This window comes from Tupaia chinensis, unplaced genomic scaffold (assembly GCF_000334495.1).
Source record: "Tupaia chinensis unplaced genomic scaffold, TupChi_1.0 Scaffold000070_1, whole genome shotgun sequence".
NCBI lineage: Eukaryota > Metazoa > Chordata > Mammalia > Scandentia > Tupaiidae > Tupaia > Tupaia belangeri.
The window spans coordinates 4073907-4090259 of NW_006159530.1; the positions used below are offsets into that span (position 1 = coordinate 4073907).

General features: G+C 45.8%; 1 protein-coding gene across 5 annotated transcripts in view; it reads left to right on the forward strand.

The window, feature by feature from the left end:
* PBX1 (PBX homeobox 1) overlaps positions 1-16007 on the forward strand; it is a 371268-nt gene extending 355261 nt beyond the window's left edge. For 4 of the 5 annotated variants that reach the window (XM_027767597.1, XM_027767582.1, XM_027767589.1 and 1 more), the window contains one exon: positions 10787-16007. In XM_027767597.1, the coding sequence (XP_027623398.1) occupies positions 10787-10791 (5 nt within the window). In that variant the 3' untranslated portion in view covers positions 10792-16007. The remainder of the gene's footprint in view (positions 1-10786) is intronic. The other variant, XM_027767594.1, reaches the window with a different exon arrangement.
* The last annotated feature ends 346 nt before the right edge of the window (positions 16008-16353 follow it).

A 16353-nucleotide genomic window follows, 5' to 3' on the forward strand; every position in this document is an offset into this window, starting at 1 on the left:
AGTTAGGGCGTGTGCAAGATGAAACTTGAAGCAGTGGCTTGGAATAAGAGAGTTCGCATCCGTACCGGGTGAACGTGGACCAGACTTAGCATCTTCATACACAGATCTGAAACCAGGTGTCTGTCTCACCAGTGTAGGATAAACCAATGCGTGATGGTTCGAAGTCTAACCCCAGAGGATTAGAGCAGATCCTGTTTAAAACCAAGTTTGGTGAGCGGGTTAGGGCTTGACAGGTGTTAGAATCCCGTGGCTCTTCTGAGGCCAATCTTATGGTTCATTCAAGGGGTCTGCAAAAAGTTCTTAGAAAGTGTAAATTATGGAAAAAAAAAAAAAAAAAAAAAAAAACTATGCATGGATTTCAAAATGTGCTTGTGCCAAAATAATCTTGTACTTTTCATTTCATTTTTCCATGAACTTCTGAAGTTCCATTGTATGTTCCAGGACCTTAATAAACAATACAGAATCCGTGCAGGTGAACCGAAGAACAGGAGTCACCTGCCTGCAGCAAGCCTGCGTAGCAGCCGTCCCCACACTGTCACACAGCCCAGCTCTGAAACATGACGTGTTCCAGGCAGACAGCACACAATGAGATCGATGTTTGACAAGCGTCGGTTTCTGAATTCTAGTTTTCTCTCCTGAGAAGTAGGAGTAAGAGTTTATACAAGAATGTCAGCAGGTGGTGTGGAGGTTAAGGGGCTGGACTCCCAAATATGGTCTGAGTCCCAGACCTGGCATTTTGAAAATCGCACCAGGCAGGAGTGCATGCATGCCCAGAATCCCAGGAGGAGAATGGAGGAGAGGGGATAGCAGTGTGGCCACCCTCCATGAAGGATGATTTCTCATTTTCCTCTTATTGTCTCTCTTGGGCAAGCACATACATCTTATGGCAAAAACCTTAAAAAAAAAAAAACACCTGAATGGCGTTACAGCTTCGTGATCCCGAGTAAGAGAACTGCCCGTTACAGTCCCCGTAAGGTGGTGCGGTTAGGATGGGCTCCAGCGTCGGAACCCTGTGTGTACCAGAGTGTCCAGCACTCATGTCCCCATCTGTCCAGTGCAAGTGCTTAGCTGAGCAGCTACTGTGTCAAACACGACCCTGACCCACCAGGGGCTTCCGTGGAATGATTTACCATATGCCACTGAGAGTAGAAATCAGAGTCGTTGGTGTGGCCTGCAGGCCTGGGCATGATAGGGCCGTTGCAGCCTTCAGCCCTGCGTCGCCTCCCTCGCCCTGTGCGCCTGTGCCCTGTTCTTTCCGGCCATCTTCGGGTTCCTCAGAGCACTGTGCGGGCTGCTCGTTTCTGTCGAGAGGCCCTTTGCCCCACTCTCTCCTTGTCTGTTTTCTGTCCAAAAAAAACTTTCCAGGAGCCCTAATGATGCCTGTTTCCGACTCTCTCTCAGGAACTTTTACCATCTACGGCCTCTACATATGTCTTTTGTTGACTTCGTCAGTGTCTATTTCCTACAGAACAGTAAACTCCTAAATGACAAAAAACAGATTAAAAAAAACGTGTATTTATGAGACTAGCAAATGGCATAATGGTTATATCACTGGACTCCCACGTAGTTGACCGTCGTTCGAGTCCTGGATCTGGTGGTTTGATACTACCAGGTACTTGTGCATGCGTACCCAAAGTCCTGAGAGGAGAATGGAGGAGAAGGGATTGTGGTGTGGCCATCCCCGCCCGGGAAGGGGTGGTGATTCCTTACTTTCTGTCTCTCTCTGGCAAGCGCACACACCCTATAGCAAAAATCTCTACCTTAAAATTTATTTTTTGTTTTAGGGGCCAGCAGGTGGTAAGACATTTAAGGTTCTAGACTCCCCCATGGCTGACTGTGGTTCCAGTTCAAATAATTTTTTTTTAAAAGTCTGTTTTATCTACCACTATAGACCCAAACTTAATGTAGCACAAGGCTGGCACTGCATATGTGTTTGCAGAATTAAAAACTAAATGATCTGGATTGGCAGGTGGTGTGGCGGTTAGGGTGCTGGACTCTCACATGATTGACTACGGTTCGAGTCCTGGACGTGGCAGTTTGCTTTCTTACTTTTCCCTCTCTCTCTCTCTCTGGTCAAGTTAGAGAATAATAATAATGTATAAAATTAAATAATTTCTTTTAAAAATAAAAACTAAGAGATGTGAAAAAGATCTGGTGTTCATGTGAAGATTTAAAGAGACAAAAACGAGTTAAAAGTCAAAATCAGGATCGGAATGTCAGTGAACTGGGATTTAGAGAAGTGTGTGATGTTGTACCGTGAAAGAACAGGCCAGAAGGAGGTGACCGTGAGACGGGGCCTGCAGAGACCACAGGGGGGCTGGATGATGGCGCAGCAGCAGAACGCAATGCTCTGGGAGAATGGCCACTGGAAGGCCCTGGGCTCACTTCTGGAGACCTCTCTGAGTGCACCCACACGTATGTGCCCGTGATCTGGGGCTGGCTGAAACTGGGGTGGATCGTGGCATCGGACCCTGACTGGGGTGCTGTCTCTGCTTCTGTCTCTCTAGTTCTTGGGAGAAATAAATAAACCTTTAAAGAAGAAAAATGGCATCGGGGCCAGCAGATGATGTAGAAGTTGAAGTAACTAGATCCCACATAGCAGCCGTGTGGTTCGGTCCCAGACCTGAAAACACCCAGGGGTGTGTGTGTGTGTGTGTGTGTGTGTGTGTGCATACCCAAAATCCTGAGAGGAGAAGGGAGGAGGGATTGCAGTGTGGCCATCCCCCCGCGATGTGGTTTCTCACTTTCCCCCTCTCTGTCTCTCTCCACTGAGTGCATATGCCATATACCAAAACTTTGAAAAACAAACAAGCAAACATAGATTTCTAGAGAGCAGAGATGAACTGGCAAAGGCAAAAAACACCTCTGACCTCACTGCCCCAGGGAGTAGTAAGGAAACTCCCTTCAGCAGTGGGAGATCTATTATCTCTTAGCAGCAGCTGAGATGAGATAATCCAGGCAGAGCGGTGACTTCCAGGAACTGTGATTGGAGTAGGAGTGGCAGAGTGGCATGCCAGTTCCAGGAGCAAGTCCCCGTCCTCGTCTTGAAGGAACGGAAGTAAATTGGAGGAAATGAAGCTAACCCTGGGGATAATCTTAGAGATGATCTCAGCCGCAAGGAAGAAGGTGCCGTGTGAAGAAACAGATAGAAGATGTCAAAGACAGACATGGCCAAATTGATTCTGAGTTACCTGTGGGACCAGCATGGGCTGGAACAAATGCTTTCTCTGTCGGTATTTGTTATTCCCAGATAGGGTCGCCAGATTTAGCAGATGAAAATACTGCATGAATCTACTTCTACGAATCATGTTTGTTTATCTAAAATTCAAATTTAACTGGATATCTGAAAGCTGTGCTCCCAGACCCTACAGTGAAAGCTGAGTCTGCATGTGGGTCCCAGCCCTGGACAGAGGAAATATGGGGCATGGGGACCAGGTCCCTGCGGCTATGTGAGGACTGTCTGTTCTGTACTTTGTGCGATCCCAGCTATGCCAAGGCGGAGACGTGGAGACTATGCCAGCTGGAGGGCAGGACTCCCTCTCTGCAGCCTGGAGAGCACTCCCTGTTGACAGGCCATGCTCCTCAACAAGCTATTTTCAATGTCTTTCTCCACTGCTTTCCCAAAAAACAAACAGAACAACATCAAATATTCATCCTAGTTACACATGTGAGACAGCCGTGAATCATCAGAGCTCCCTGGTGCCGATTCAGTGAGAGGAAAGCTCACCGCCTCTGCAAAATCTTCCCAGAAGCCTGACCCTGCTTCTGCCCTGTCTTTGAATCTATCTCGGTGTACATGGCTATGTACCTGTAGTCAGACTGAATTGCCGTCGGGGACTGACACCGCTTACCTCTCCACACCCATGGTGGACAGTGGAGGTAACGGCACCACTTAAAGTTTACTTGTAGGCCAGTAGGTGGCATGGTCGTTAAGACACTGGACTCCCTCATGGCCGATCACAGTTCGAGTCTCAGGCCCGGTGGCTTGAAAATCACGCTGGGTGCATGTGCATGCATGCCCCAAATCCTGGGAGGAGAGTGGAGAAGGAATGTAGCATGGCCACGCCCCCAAGGGATGATTTCTCATTTTCCTTCTCTCCGTATCTCTCTCTCTCTCTCTAGTAAGCACACATGCCCTATGGCAAAGAAAAAAAGAAATTATGTGTTTCTGCCTGTGACTCTCCAATAGACATCAAATTCTATGCTGTGGCAGGCACTTTGGGATTGTGGTTCATTCAGTACGTGAGCCAGGCATGAGAAGGGACCAACTCAGTGTTGCAGCTCAGGTGCTCTGCCAGAGCCTCGCACAGGCCTGGGAGCCTGCAGGAGGACGGTCATTGCCGGGGGACAGCTGGAGGTGCAAGGATGCTTAAACTCAGTCTTGCCCAACAGCTGCGGTGTGAGAGCGACGTAACTGGGTGCATGAGGGGGATGTATGCAAGGGGGGAGTGGGAGGCGTCAGGTGGCTGCTCTGTTGCGGGGATTTCAAAGGAGCCTGATGGGTTACAGTCTTACACAGGAGTGTGAGATGCAGAGCAAGCCAGGTCAAGGGCATTGTACACCTGACGATGTTGAAACTTCTTGAGCCAATGGGGAGCTACTGTTGGTTTAAACAGGGAGGTGACATGATTGGAATTACAATTTTTAAAATGTATTTATTTCTTCCATGAACAAGAGAGACAGAACGATAGAACTCCAAGGTCCTTTGGCTGTGAACCACTCCCAGCCTCAGAGAGCCCAGGACCACTGGCATGTATATGCCCCGGATGTTCAGGGAGGTCCCAGACATGAACCAGGAACGTTCCCGTGTGAGTGAGCTTTGCAGAGCATCACATTACTCCTGCGCCCCCACCCAGCTCTGGCCAGAATCACACCTGTGAAAGGTCACTCTGCTGGCAGCTGCTCATAGGACTGGAAGGGTGCCCATCTGGACACATTCCTTTTACCTCTGTAAACTTTTCTCAGGGGAATTTTTTGACTCCTAGCAGGTGCGCATGCCCTATGGCAAAAAACTAAAGTTTTGAAGTCCCAAAGGGCCTTTCCCTTGTCTCATCCCAGAGTGTCTCTTGGTAGGTGTGCACTGTGTGCTCTGAGGGAAGCGTTAGGCACGTCAGAAAGCATAGGTCTTCTAGCCTGGTAGAATGATGGCGGATCCAGGTGTGACCTCTGTTGTGTAAGCTGCTGTCCCCCTGATATATAGTAGCTGTGTGTGTGTGTGTGTGTGTGTGTGTGTGTGTCTTTGCACAAGTGTGTGTGTGCATAGACACAGAGAAAGGATGCATCTGTGTTTTTTTGTTTCCCCCACCCAGCTCTGGCCAGAATCACACCTGTGAAAGGTCACTCTGCTGGCAGCTGCTCATAGGACTGGAAGGGTGCCCATCTGGACACATTCCTTTTACCTCTGTAAACTTTTCTCAGGGGAATTTTTTGACTCCTAGCAGGTGCGCATGCCCTATGGCAAAAAACTAAAGTTTTGAAGTCCCAAAGGGCCTTTCCCTTGTCTCATCCCAGAGTGTCTCTTGGTAGGTGTGCACTGTGTGCTCTGAGGGAAGCGTTAGGCACGTCAGAAAGCATAGGTCTTCTAGCCTGGTAGAATGATGGCGGATCCAGGTGTGACCTCTGTTGTGTAAGCTGCTGTCCCCCTGATATATAGTAGCTGTGTGTGTGTGTGTGTGTGTGTCTTTGCACAAGTGTGTGTGTGCATAGACACAGAGAAAGGATGCATCTGTGTTTCTTTGCTTCTCCTTCTGGCCAGTGCCCCTGCTCCCCCTCCACGCCCAGCGCCTGGGTGTCCGAGGGCCTGGGACAGGTACCCCTGCTCACCTATTCCAAAAGCATCCCTGGCAATGGCACCTGGTCCATGTGCAGATCCAGCTCATCTCGTGCTGACATCAGCTGCTTTGTGGCACCTTCGTGTATTTCTGGGTTGCAAATGAGAGTTCCTTAGTGCTCGCCTGGGCTGTCACATCAGGTGATGGATCCCCTGCATCAGTGGCATGCAGCGAAGGCAAGCACAGAAGAGAGGGGCTGGGTGCTCTCAGCCCTGCAGCCTCTGCTCTGGGCTAAAAGCAGTTCTAGATCTGAACAGCGAGGGAGAGGCAATGTCTGTTCTGTACATTTTTGCAATCCCCTGCGTGTGGCCCCTGTTCAGGCTCAGGGAGGGGGACAGAGAACAAAGAAGTCAGGGCGGTTCTGTGCCTACATCCTGAGAAACTGCGTGAGTGGCCCGGCTTCAGCTCAGTGGTCGGCTCCCTCCACCTCCACAGATGGGCGTGCTTAGCCTTGCCCTTTTAGTTGGGATTCTGGCACAACCTGGTGTATGTCCAGTTATGGGTCATGTTCACTGGGACATGCTATAGTAAATAGTCTTTTTCTGTTCCTGAAACATTTTATTCACAAATAAATAGCTTTAATGTGTGTATTAAAAATCCAGACTTTGGGGGCCAGCAGGTGGCGTGGTGGTTAAAGCATTGAACTCCCCCATGGCCAGCTGCTGTTCGCGTCCTGGACCTGGTGGCTTGCTTTCTCACCCCCGCCCCCTGGCCTCTCTCCAGTGAGTGTTCTTGCCCTACAGCAAATTTTAAAAATAATCATAATCATCGAAGTTTAATAAATGACTCTTTCAAAAACTCAGACTCGATCTTGGGGAAACCTGCTGCATTTTTCCTCATCTTGTATTCTCTTAGCTTCTCCGTCTGTGAGGTTCCAGTTGAGCCCACTCTGTGGACTTAGGCTTCATCTGGTGCAATTAGAAGTTGGACTAGGTCTGGCATCCCAGGCCACAGAATTGCCTGTGGAATTGGGTGCCCATACAGACTGTCTTCTAGCAGAAGTGTTTTCAGAAATCACATTTAGCTCAGCAGGTTTTATCTCCTACCCCTCAGTGTTGTTTCAGACAGGAACATTTTCAAGAGTCTGCCCATGATAAAGGTTCTTTTGCACCAGAGAGGAGAGGGTGGGTGGCTGGGGTGCAAAAGAAAAACACACAGAAAACTCTTACTTCCCGCCATCCCACACAGTTGCTAATGAGAGCTTCCTCCACTCTCCCGGTACCTAGGGATAAATAAACACAAAGGTGGAGTTTCCTACTTAATATTCACCTGCAGTCAAGTCAAGAGGGAAGGAATTGCTCCCCAGGGCTAACGCAGCAGTAAGCCAGGTCAGCTGTTTCCCAAGACAATGCGGCCTCTAAAGTCTTCCATTAGAGCTGGAGAGATACAGCTGACGGTGCCCAAGTGACTTACGGGAAACCGATCAGGTTGGGCCTGCCGGCAGCTTCTGATGTTGCAGAGACGTTAGCAACAAGGGCAGCAGACAGAATAACACACCTCCAGGGAAAAAAGTCTTCTGCACTTCCCAGAGTTAGACATACTTAGGTTGCCAAGTATTGGTGTTTATCTCATTTGAACGTCATAGGCTACAGCGTCCTAAATTAGGCAAGAAGTCATAGTTGGTGTACCCTGGGGGTAGGGTGACCAGCAGTCCCATCTTGCTCAAGTTTCAGGAGTCTCCTGGACTACATCGGATTTATGTGCTAACATGGGGCAGTCCTGGATAAACTGGAGTTATTGGTCACCAGATACGAGGGCTGTGTGTGTGTGTAACTGGGTGGAGAGAGAGAGATTATAGATGGAAGGGGAGTAAACAAAATAAGCTAAAGAAGTTTATCTCACATATTTATTTTTTTATATAAGATCATCTGTAGTTCTCTTCATTGGGCCAACTAGCGTCATTAAAATTCTGATTTCGATACCAGCTTGAACTAATTCTTGTTTCTGCCATCTGGGAATTCTCTGTATCTTCTGGCATCTTGTGCACTGGTTTGTGAAAACAGAACTTTTTAAGAAAAGAGATCATATGTCTACTGTTCAAGTTATTTCAGATCGGAGATGACTCAAAAAGAAGTCTCCAGAACCTTCTAGGCAGTTTAGAATGTCTGGCTAATTCTTTCCAAATGAAACACCACGGAGCTGGTTTTCTTCTCTAATGGCTTGGTTTGGGCACCACGTATTGTTCTCTCAATGGAATGGCAGTGTGGCTAAATCCCAGTCGTGGTGGTGATTGGTGAGCAGTGTGAAACTCCTCTGCACCACGCGCCAGGGCACGGATGTCAACGGCTTTCACAGGGCATCCTTATCTTCTTGTCTCTTACCAGGTGGATTCTAAGGTACATGATGACTTTCTTACTCATTTACTAGCACATCACTCTGCTAGTGACATTGTACTTAAAGAACCTCTGTCAGATTTCCTTAATATGCCACACTGCTCAGCCAACACCCACACCCACTCTCCCGCTGCATACACACTGCCTGGCTATCCCTCCCTCCGTCTATCAATCATCTATCTGTCTATCTAAATATCTACCTGGTAAACATACACATATAAAAAAATTAGGACTGACAGATATCAAAATGCTAACAGTAATTATCTCTTGAGTAGTGGTATTATGGGTGTTGTCTGTTTTGTTTTTATGCTTTTCTGTTTTACAAATATTATATTATAACCATATCTTACTCTTATAATATAAAAGACAAAGTGACATTAAAGGGTTTTTCTTTGGGGAAAAATGCATAGAACTGCCATTCTCGGGCAGCCTAAACATGGCGCCGGGAAATACATATGCTCTAGTTTGGGAAGGGAAGCTAAGATACTGTTCTCTCTGTGTCAACTCTGCATTAAGAATTTAAATTAATTCCCTTCTTGACTCCGATTATGTTACAGAGCCAGGGCTCCAAAAATATGGAAAAACCTTTTCTGAAGGAAAGGATTCTTATTTCCACCTCATGGATCTCTCTCTAATCTCCCTAGAACCAACCACAAAGGGAAGAGTCTTCCAGTAGAGAAATGGAGAGAATGACCTGGCTGGATTGGAAGATGGGAGATTGGAACTTGAGAACACTTGCATTGACCCATATTGGGGAATGCTCTTGGCATTGCCCAAGATGACCCTTTACCTTCTTGTATCTAATCTCCCCCATAGTGAGGTGTGAACAAAACCTGCCCCCATGCTGAAGTGACCAGTGGGGGTTGCTTTAAATTAGAAGTTGGCTTCCCAGGGAAAGTTGGAGTACCATTTGGGTAAGCCAGTGGACAAGAAAGCCAATGGATGAAAAGGGCAAAGGAAGGGGAGCCTGATCCCAAGGTTAGGAGGCTTGTGTTCTGGGTCAGTCATGACCCAGAAAGCCTGCTTTTCCCCTATTTCTCTGCTAGCCCCTGTTAAATGTTAGCCACTCTCCAAGGCACCATGGATCGTGCAGGAGTGGAAGTGGTGGTCCCTCCCACATGGCAATAATAATGCCTGCCCCTTCGGCCCCAACATTTTCAGAGAAAAATATAATGGAAAATATTTTACTTAGAATGTCTCCGAAAGCCCTGGTCTGTTCCACATCAACATTTCCAGAGTTAAGATAGATTAATTACAAAAGAGCACATTATTGGGGAAGGGGGTACAGGAGGGAGGCATTTCAGCACACTTACATTTCAGTGCATTAAAATACATGAACAATTTACACATCATGCATTAACCACTCTAGCAGATCATTTTTCAACTATCTTAGTGCTGGGGTGTTTTTTGAAAGAGGTGGTCATTAAAACCCTCCCACATGGCAATAATAATGCCTGCCCCTTCGGCCCCAACATTTTCAGAGAAAAATATAATGGAAAATATTTTACTTAGAATGTCTCCGAAAGCCCTGGTCTGTTCCACATCAACATTTCCAGAGTTAAGATAGATTAATTACAAAAAGAGCACATTATTGGGGAAGGGGGTACAGGGGGGAGGCATTTCAGCACACTTACATTTCAGTGCATTAAAATACATGAACAATTTACACATCATGCATTAACCACTCTAGCAGATCATTTTTCAACTATCTTAGTGCTGGGGTGTTTTTTGAAAGAGGTGGTCATTAAAAAATCTTTCGTCAGAATCATTCCATATTTTGTGTGTTTTTGGGTCTAGTCATAGAAAAATGTTCTCCAAATGTAGGTCAAACTCAGCTTCCATCTCATCCCCTCACTAGATGTGGTCACACAGACTAGTCCTTACAGTCTTGGCGCCATTGTTTTATCAACTATGTTCACTGAATCACCCTCTATGCTTTCCAAGGCTTACCTCATAGAGTGCCTCCTCCATGAAGCATTTTCCGACACTCCAACAAGAAGGGATATTGCCTTCGTGTGAACGTTTCTCACAACGGGGTTCTACCATGGTTGAGGTTCTGCCTTGAATGATAGTTTATTGGTGGTCTAGTCTTGCCCCCCTCCTTGAAGATATGAACTGTATCTCGCCCATCATTATGTATATACCCAAAAGCATCTAGGACAGGAGACCCATAAACATATGGAAGACTCAGAGCTGGAAGGGACCTTAGGAAGCATCTGGGCTAACTTGCTTCTTTCGACAAAGGAGAGCCCAGGGACAAAAAGGTAAAAGTGCTTTGTCATCATTGATGGCTACTTGCTGCCAGAGTCAGAACCAGAGCATCAGGTCTCTTGATCTGCAGAACAACTGTCTTTCCACAGATGGCTTAGGCCGAGTGACAGTCTTCAAGAAGTATAACCACATCACACACATGACAGGTGTTAACGCTGTATCCAAAGGTCACTGGGAGGACCCGCACACTTCTGAGGGTGGGGGAAATATTATCACCCACAAGAGCAGCTGCCCATGAGTGTCCCTGTGTACCAGGCACTGTGCTAGGTACTGCACACAAGTTACCTTGATGTCATTGTCTGCTCAGAACGGCCACCCGAGGACTGACTTCTCTCCCTTTTTCCCTTCTAGGCTAATGGAGGTTGGCAGGATGCCACTACCCCTTCATCAGTGACCTCCCCTACAGAAGGCCCTGGCAGTGTCCACTCTGATACCTCCAACTGATCTCCCAGCAGTCGCATCCCGGCTGACCTGTGCCCCAGTTGGGGCAGGGGCAGGAGGGAGGGTTTCTCTCCCAACGCTGAAGCGGTCAGACTGGAGGTCGAAGCAATCAGCAAACACAATAAGAGTCTCCTTCTCTTCTCTTCTTTGGGATGCTATTTCAGCCAATCTGGACACTTCTTTATACTCTCTTCCCTTTGTTTTCTGGGTAGAAGCCACCCTCCCCTGCCTCCAGCTATCAGCCTGGTTTCGTCATCTTCCCTGCCCCTCTCCTTCTGCCCTAGACTCCCGGGGTCCTTGCCCTCTCTTACATCACTGAAGGATATTTTCAACAATTAGAGGGATTTAAAGGAAAAAAAATGACAAAGAAAATAAAGTGTTTGTATGTTTTCATGCTGGTGGTTTGAGGAGCCAAATTTACCTCATTCGGATTCCCCATGCCCTATGTCAACAGGCAGTCCTCCTCTGTTTCTCTTGTAACTGTCACTACCTCTCTGCAGGAATACGCCACATCACCCTACTCACTCCAGGCCACCCCGCCTCCTCTTCCTCTTCCTCCTGAGGCCAGTACTGATTGGGACACTTCCTCCTGTTCCTTCTCAGCCCCAGGTACTCACTGGGGTCTACGATAGCTGAGCTTCTCAGGCTGCCACGTTTCCATTTCAGTTCTGCTAGGTCGAGTCCCAGATGGGAAGTCGGGCAGCCAGGGAAGGCACAGGGCACAGCAGGGGCAGAATTCCTGCAGGCTTGCTCTTCCTCCCAGCAGCAGTGCTCAGTTTCAGAGGCACAGTCTTTAGAGACCATTCAGTACTTACTAAGCAATGTTCAGAACCTATTGCAAGACCAGATCTGGTCAGGCATGTGATGACCACATCACTAAGGAGTAGAAAGTTTTTATCCTGAAACACTTCACCTGCCCCATCTCACACATGCACACGTACACAACACACACATAGGCACACACACGATCTCCCTACCTTCACTTCCCCAAGACTCCATATGCGAATACCTACATGAGTCACAATAGCACCACCTCTTGTGAGCCTAAGAGAAGGAATTAGCAACCTTGAGTGAAAGTCACTGACAAAGAGAAGCAGTATCTGCCTGGGCCTCTAGGACCTGTACACACACCAGGATGACATACATGGGGCTCAATCATCGCGAAGGCCATGACTCTATGGCAAACTACTCCTGCTCCTACCACCTCGGGAGCTCTGCGGGGAGCCACATACAGTACTTACAATGTCCGTAATAGATTTGGTTCTGTTTTATTTGGGGTTTTATATTAAGCACATTGCATTAACTATCCAAAGTGTTACTCACCACCATGTTCTTGATCCTGCCTTCTTGCTCTGGAGGAGACCACTGTACAAGAACGTGGCTCAGGCGAAGACCTGAGAGTCATGGGGATAGCAGAGGTAATGTTTTCATTGCCATTACCAATTCCAGTGATTCAGCTCGTCACTGAATTTGACTCCCTAGGAACATCTAAGAGAAAATAGCATGTACTAGAACGCTGTTCTTGAATGTCACCTATGCTTAATACTTCCCAGTCAACCCTGCCAGCAATAAAGATGGCGGCTCTGTCGCTCGATTTAAGTAGGAAGTGCTCAAATCTCTTGGTGCTTCCTTTCCTTCATCTGTAAAATATGGATTGTTATGCCTGCCTAGCTCACCAAGAGGCTTATATGAAACTGAAGAAACTTATTTTCATTTGTATCCATTCTGTAAATGTGAACTCAGGCCTGGGAAGTAATGTCCCTGAGATAAACTGGTTCATGCCATCGAGGGGCATTACATGGTTTTCCTGTCCTCACATCTGGTTACCATCAGTAAGTACCCTGATGTCATGACCACGAAGACAAAGAGAAGAGTCGTTTCTTGTTTAGGGGTTTTTTGTTTGTTTTAGTTTTGACTTTTGGTCTATTTGGTTTCGTAGGATAGAGAAAAGCTTTCAAACTAGTAAAATAGAATCTGTTTCTCTCTTAGTTTGAATCAGTTATGTGGCTTTGTAAGTATTGGTCCCCCATCACCTCTCCTCTATCTGAGAAGCTTCCAGAGAGAGGTACAAGACCCTGAAGGGTGAGGATGGCCAGCTAGTAAGGCCATGGACATTCCACAGGGCATGGCAGTCATGTATAGGAAACTTGCCTTCATGTATGTTTGAGGGAGTTGGGGGCGTTACCTGAGAAACTCGAGGATATGTATATGTGAAAGAAAGGCAAGAAATAAATATTTGGCCAAATGAAATTGATCCTCCATGACTAGGAGCACTAGAAAGACTGTGTCTGCTCACTGGTGCCATAATCAGAATGAGGCTAGATAAGGAGGGTGCCCAGAAGGACTCTCTTTATGACACTACTATCGTGATTATATAGTGATTAGAACCAGAGGAGAAATTTGTCTCAGTGGCAGAATTACATTGAAACCACCCACAGGTACATGGTTGGATCACATTCGATTGACTTGGGGCAGAGCACACACGGGTTCTCTTGAAAACGAAAAGAGTGACTCGGATTTGGGCTGAGCGATTGCCATGTTGAGTTCATAGAAAGGATGAGAGCAGTGCTCCACTGCGCAGGCAGTTTCTCTCCCGGCAGTAGCTGGCACTGATGATCACCCATCACAGCATCTCCCCTACCCAGCACTTCATACAGGCCTCTTTCTAGCCAATCCCTTTCCCACAGCCTTCCCTCCAAGCCCACCAGCACTTCCAACATGGCCGCCACCAGCTCTCTGCTCAGCCAAGTGCGAGAACATGGGCAGCTGAAAGATGGGGTTGGTAAGAGGTGCCTCTGCAAATACAGCTCCCTGGGAATTCACGTTCAGTCGACCCCACAGACACCAAAATGCACCCTAGAATTACTTCATTTTCTAGTGGAAGTGGTAGTGCTCCATTTTCCCAGACAGCTAATTTCCCTTGAGAAACAATACTAGACAGTGGGTTTGCCCACCTTGAGACTACGCTGTATCCTTTTCACCCCGTCTCCTCCCCCTGGCGTGAAATTGACTCCGTGCAGCACGTGAGCCACGTGGCCCCTTCTTCCAGAGCATTTTTTATTTTGCTGTGGTGGTGGTTTTTTATTTGCTGGTTGCCTTTTCTTACAAGTATCTTTTCCCCTCTTTCTTTCTGCTTTTAATTTTTCTGCCCAGAAAAACCTGACTTCGATACCAAAAAAAGATGAAACTACAGAAACTCAAATTTAAAAAAAACTTTAAAAAAAAAAAACAAAAAAATACTCAACGATTCTTTCAGCTTTATTAACATTTTCCATTGTTTCTTGCGACTTGTGTCTCGTTCTTTGTAGTATTGATGATGAACATTTGATAATGAATGTTCTTGTATATTCAGATAAAGAAAAAAAAACCAAAAAAGCGGTCTGAATTTAATAGTGTTTATAATAAAAATTTTAAAAATGACCCTCATAGCACGCAAAACAGGATGGGGGACCTCCCTCGTCCTTCTGTGACAATGCATCATTCCTGTATTCGTTTTTAACACCAGACTACCTACATTCATCGTTTCCCCCATTTTTCTTTTTATTTTCTTGCATTTGTGAATTAGTTCAAGAATGCTAGAAAAGTGTCGAGTTGTGCACATCCATTTCTTGTTTCACAATGTTTAAAAGTGACAGTAATTCATTTTGTAAACTAAAAAAAAAAAAAAAGGTTGGGATAGTGAGCATAATAGGTACAACCTAACATGTTATTATGTTTATTAACTTTGAGACCCAGAAATAAATTTTCTTTTTTTTTTATTCCTGCTCTTAAAAATTCAAAAACAATATATGTTTTGTTTTGTGTTATTTTTGGTTTGTTTATTGGGGGGGGGGCTTTTCTTTAATTGTCAGGAGTATGGTCTTGCTGTTTTTCTTCCTTAAATATGTATAAGAGGTGATGTGAAAAGGTGACCTTGGTAGAGTAGGCTGCCTCCATAGTTGTCTTAGCTTGAATTCAATTGATATCAAAAACAAAGATGGAGCCCATTCAATGTCTCATTGCTCACCTGGCCCACCTCTCCTGGAGTCCTAGAGAAAAATAAAGCCAAGAACTTGCTTCTTTCTCCTTTGACCATTTAAAAACTCAAGGAATTGGTCCAGGGAACCCTTTTATACTCTTAGGAAAGGATTTTGCCTTGGTCGATTCTGAATATCACAACCAAATGTTTTTTTTCTTTCTCCTGATTAATAAAAGCATTCCACAAGACCCCTTCCAACTAGAAAGGATCTCTCTTCCAGAAGAATCCCTCAGAAGATACTGGTGTGATGGGCACCCTTGGCTGAGCCTAGATCCAGGATGTGGTCCTGGGGCCAGTCCTGCTTGCTGATCCTTGGAGTCCTGACCAGGGCTACAGCATTGGTGAGCTACTAAGCCAGCCTCACCCTGTAGTTTTAATGCCCAGAGGTTAAGTAGGAGTCACTGACAGTGCACTTCTTAACCTCTGACTTAGTCGGCTGCTTAAAAAGAATTCTAAAACAGGCTTGATCTGGAATGTTTTGATTACTTAAAGAAAGAAAGAAAAGCAATATTATCTGGTAGAAACATAATTTTCGACATCTCCCATTCTACAAATTGAGTGTTCAGAAGGCAGCCGGAACATAAAAGCAAGAAAAGGGAAGAACAATGGAGAATTGTGATGCTACATTTTAGGATGTATTTCCACCTAAACACTGTGCTTTTCTTTTTAAGTCAGAGCACAATAATGACGAGCTTTTCACATCACCTTATGGTTTTGATCCCTAATGCAAAGCTTTCTGGAATCTTTTAGTTTTTGTAAACATTTTTTTCTTTTGTTAAAATAAAACATTCAATGTCTCCCCCCTTTCCCTCTTACTCTTTCCTTTCCTTTGGCGTTTTCATTTTGAAGTGTTTTCCTTTGGTTGCTGGTTTTATTCTCCCTCCCCCTCCCCTTTTCTTATTATTCAGAGTATAAACCTGCAAAGCTCTACTCTGTTTCGGTTTTGAAAGTTTAAGCTTTTCTGCTTCTGTGAGAGCACAGGCTTCTGTCCCTTTTGATTCCGACTGAACTTTTGTGTTCTCTAATGATACTAACACAGTATAGGTTTTACAGTCTCCTAATTTGTACTGGTAATGCATATTCCAAATAAATAGTTTCTTTTGTTGCAAAAAATATATACTTGTATTTATTGCAAATTTGTTCTCTTATATGCTGGCAACTTATTTTCCCCTAAACTAGCACTGGGGTAGTGTGGATTACGGTGTAAACCATTGCCCTAATCATTTTAAGGTCTATACGCCATAGCAGCAGGGCAGTGACTTCATGGGCCACCATTCTCACCCACAAAATAAGGATAGAAAGGTAATTTTCTGGCAAACTTCGCTGCACTAAACGAGGCAGAGCAACCTGACTTGTCTGCTTGCCTATAACTGGCTGCTGTCCACCAAGCACCAGGTAAAAGAAATGCCAAGGATGCTTCCCCATACTAAATTCCAGTCCTTAAATTATGGCCCTTTTC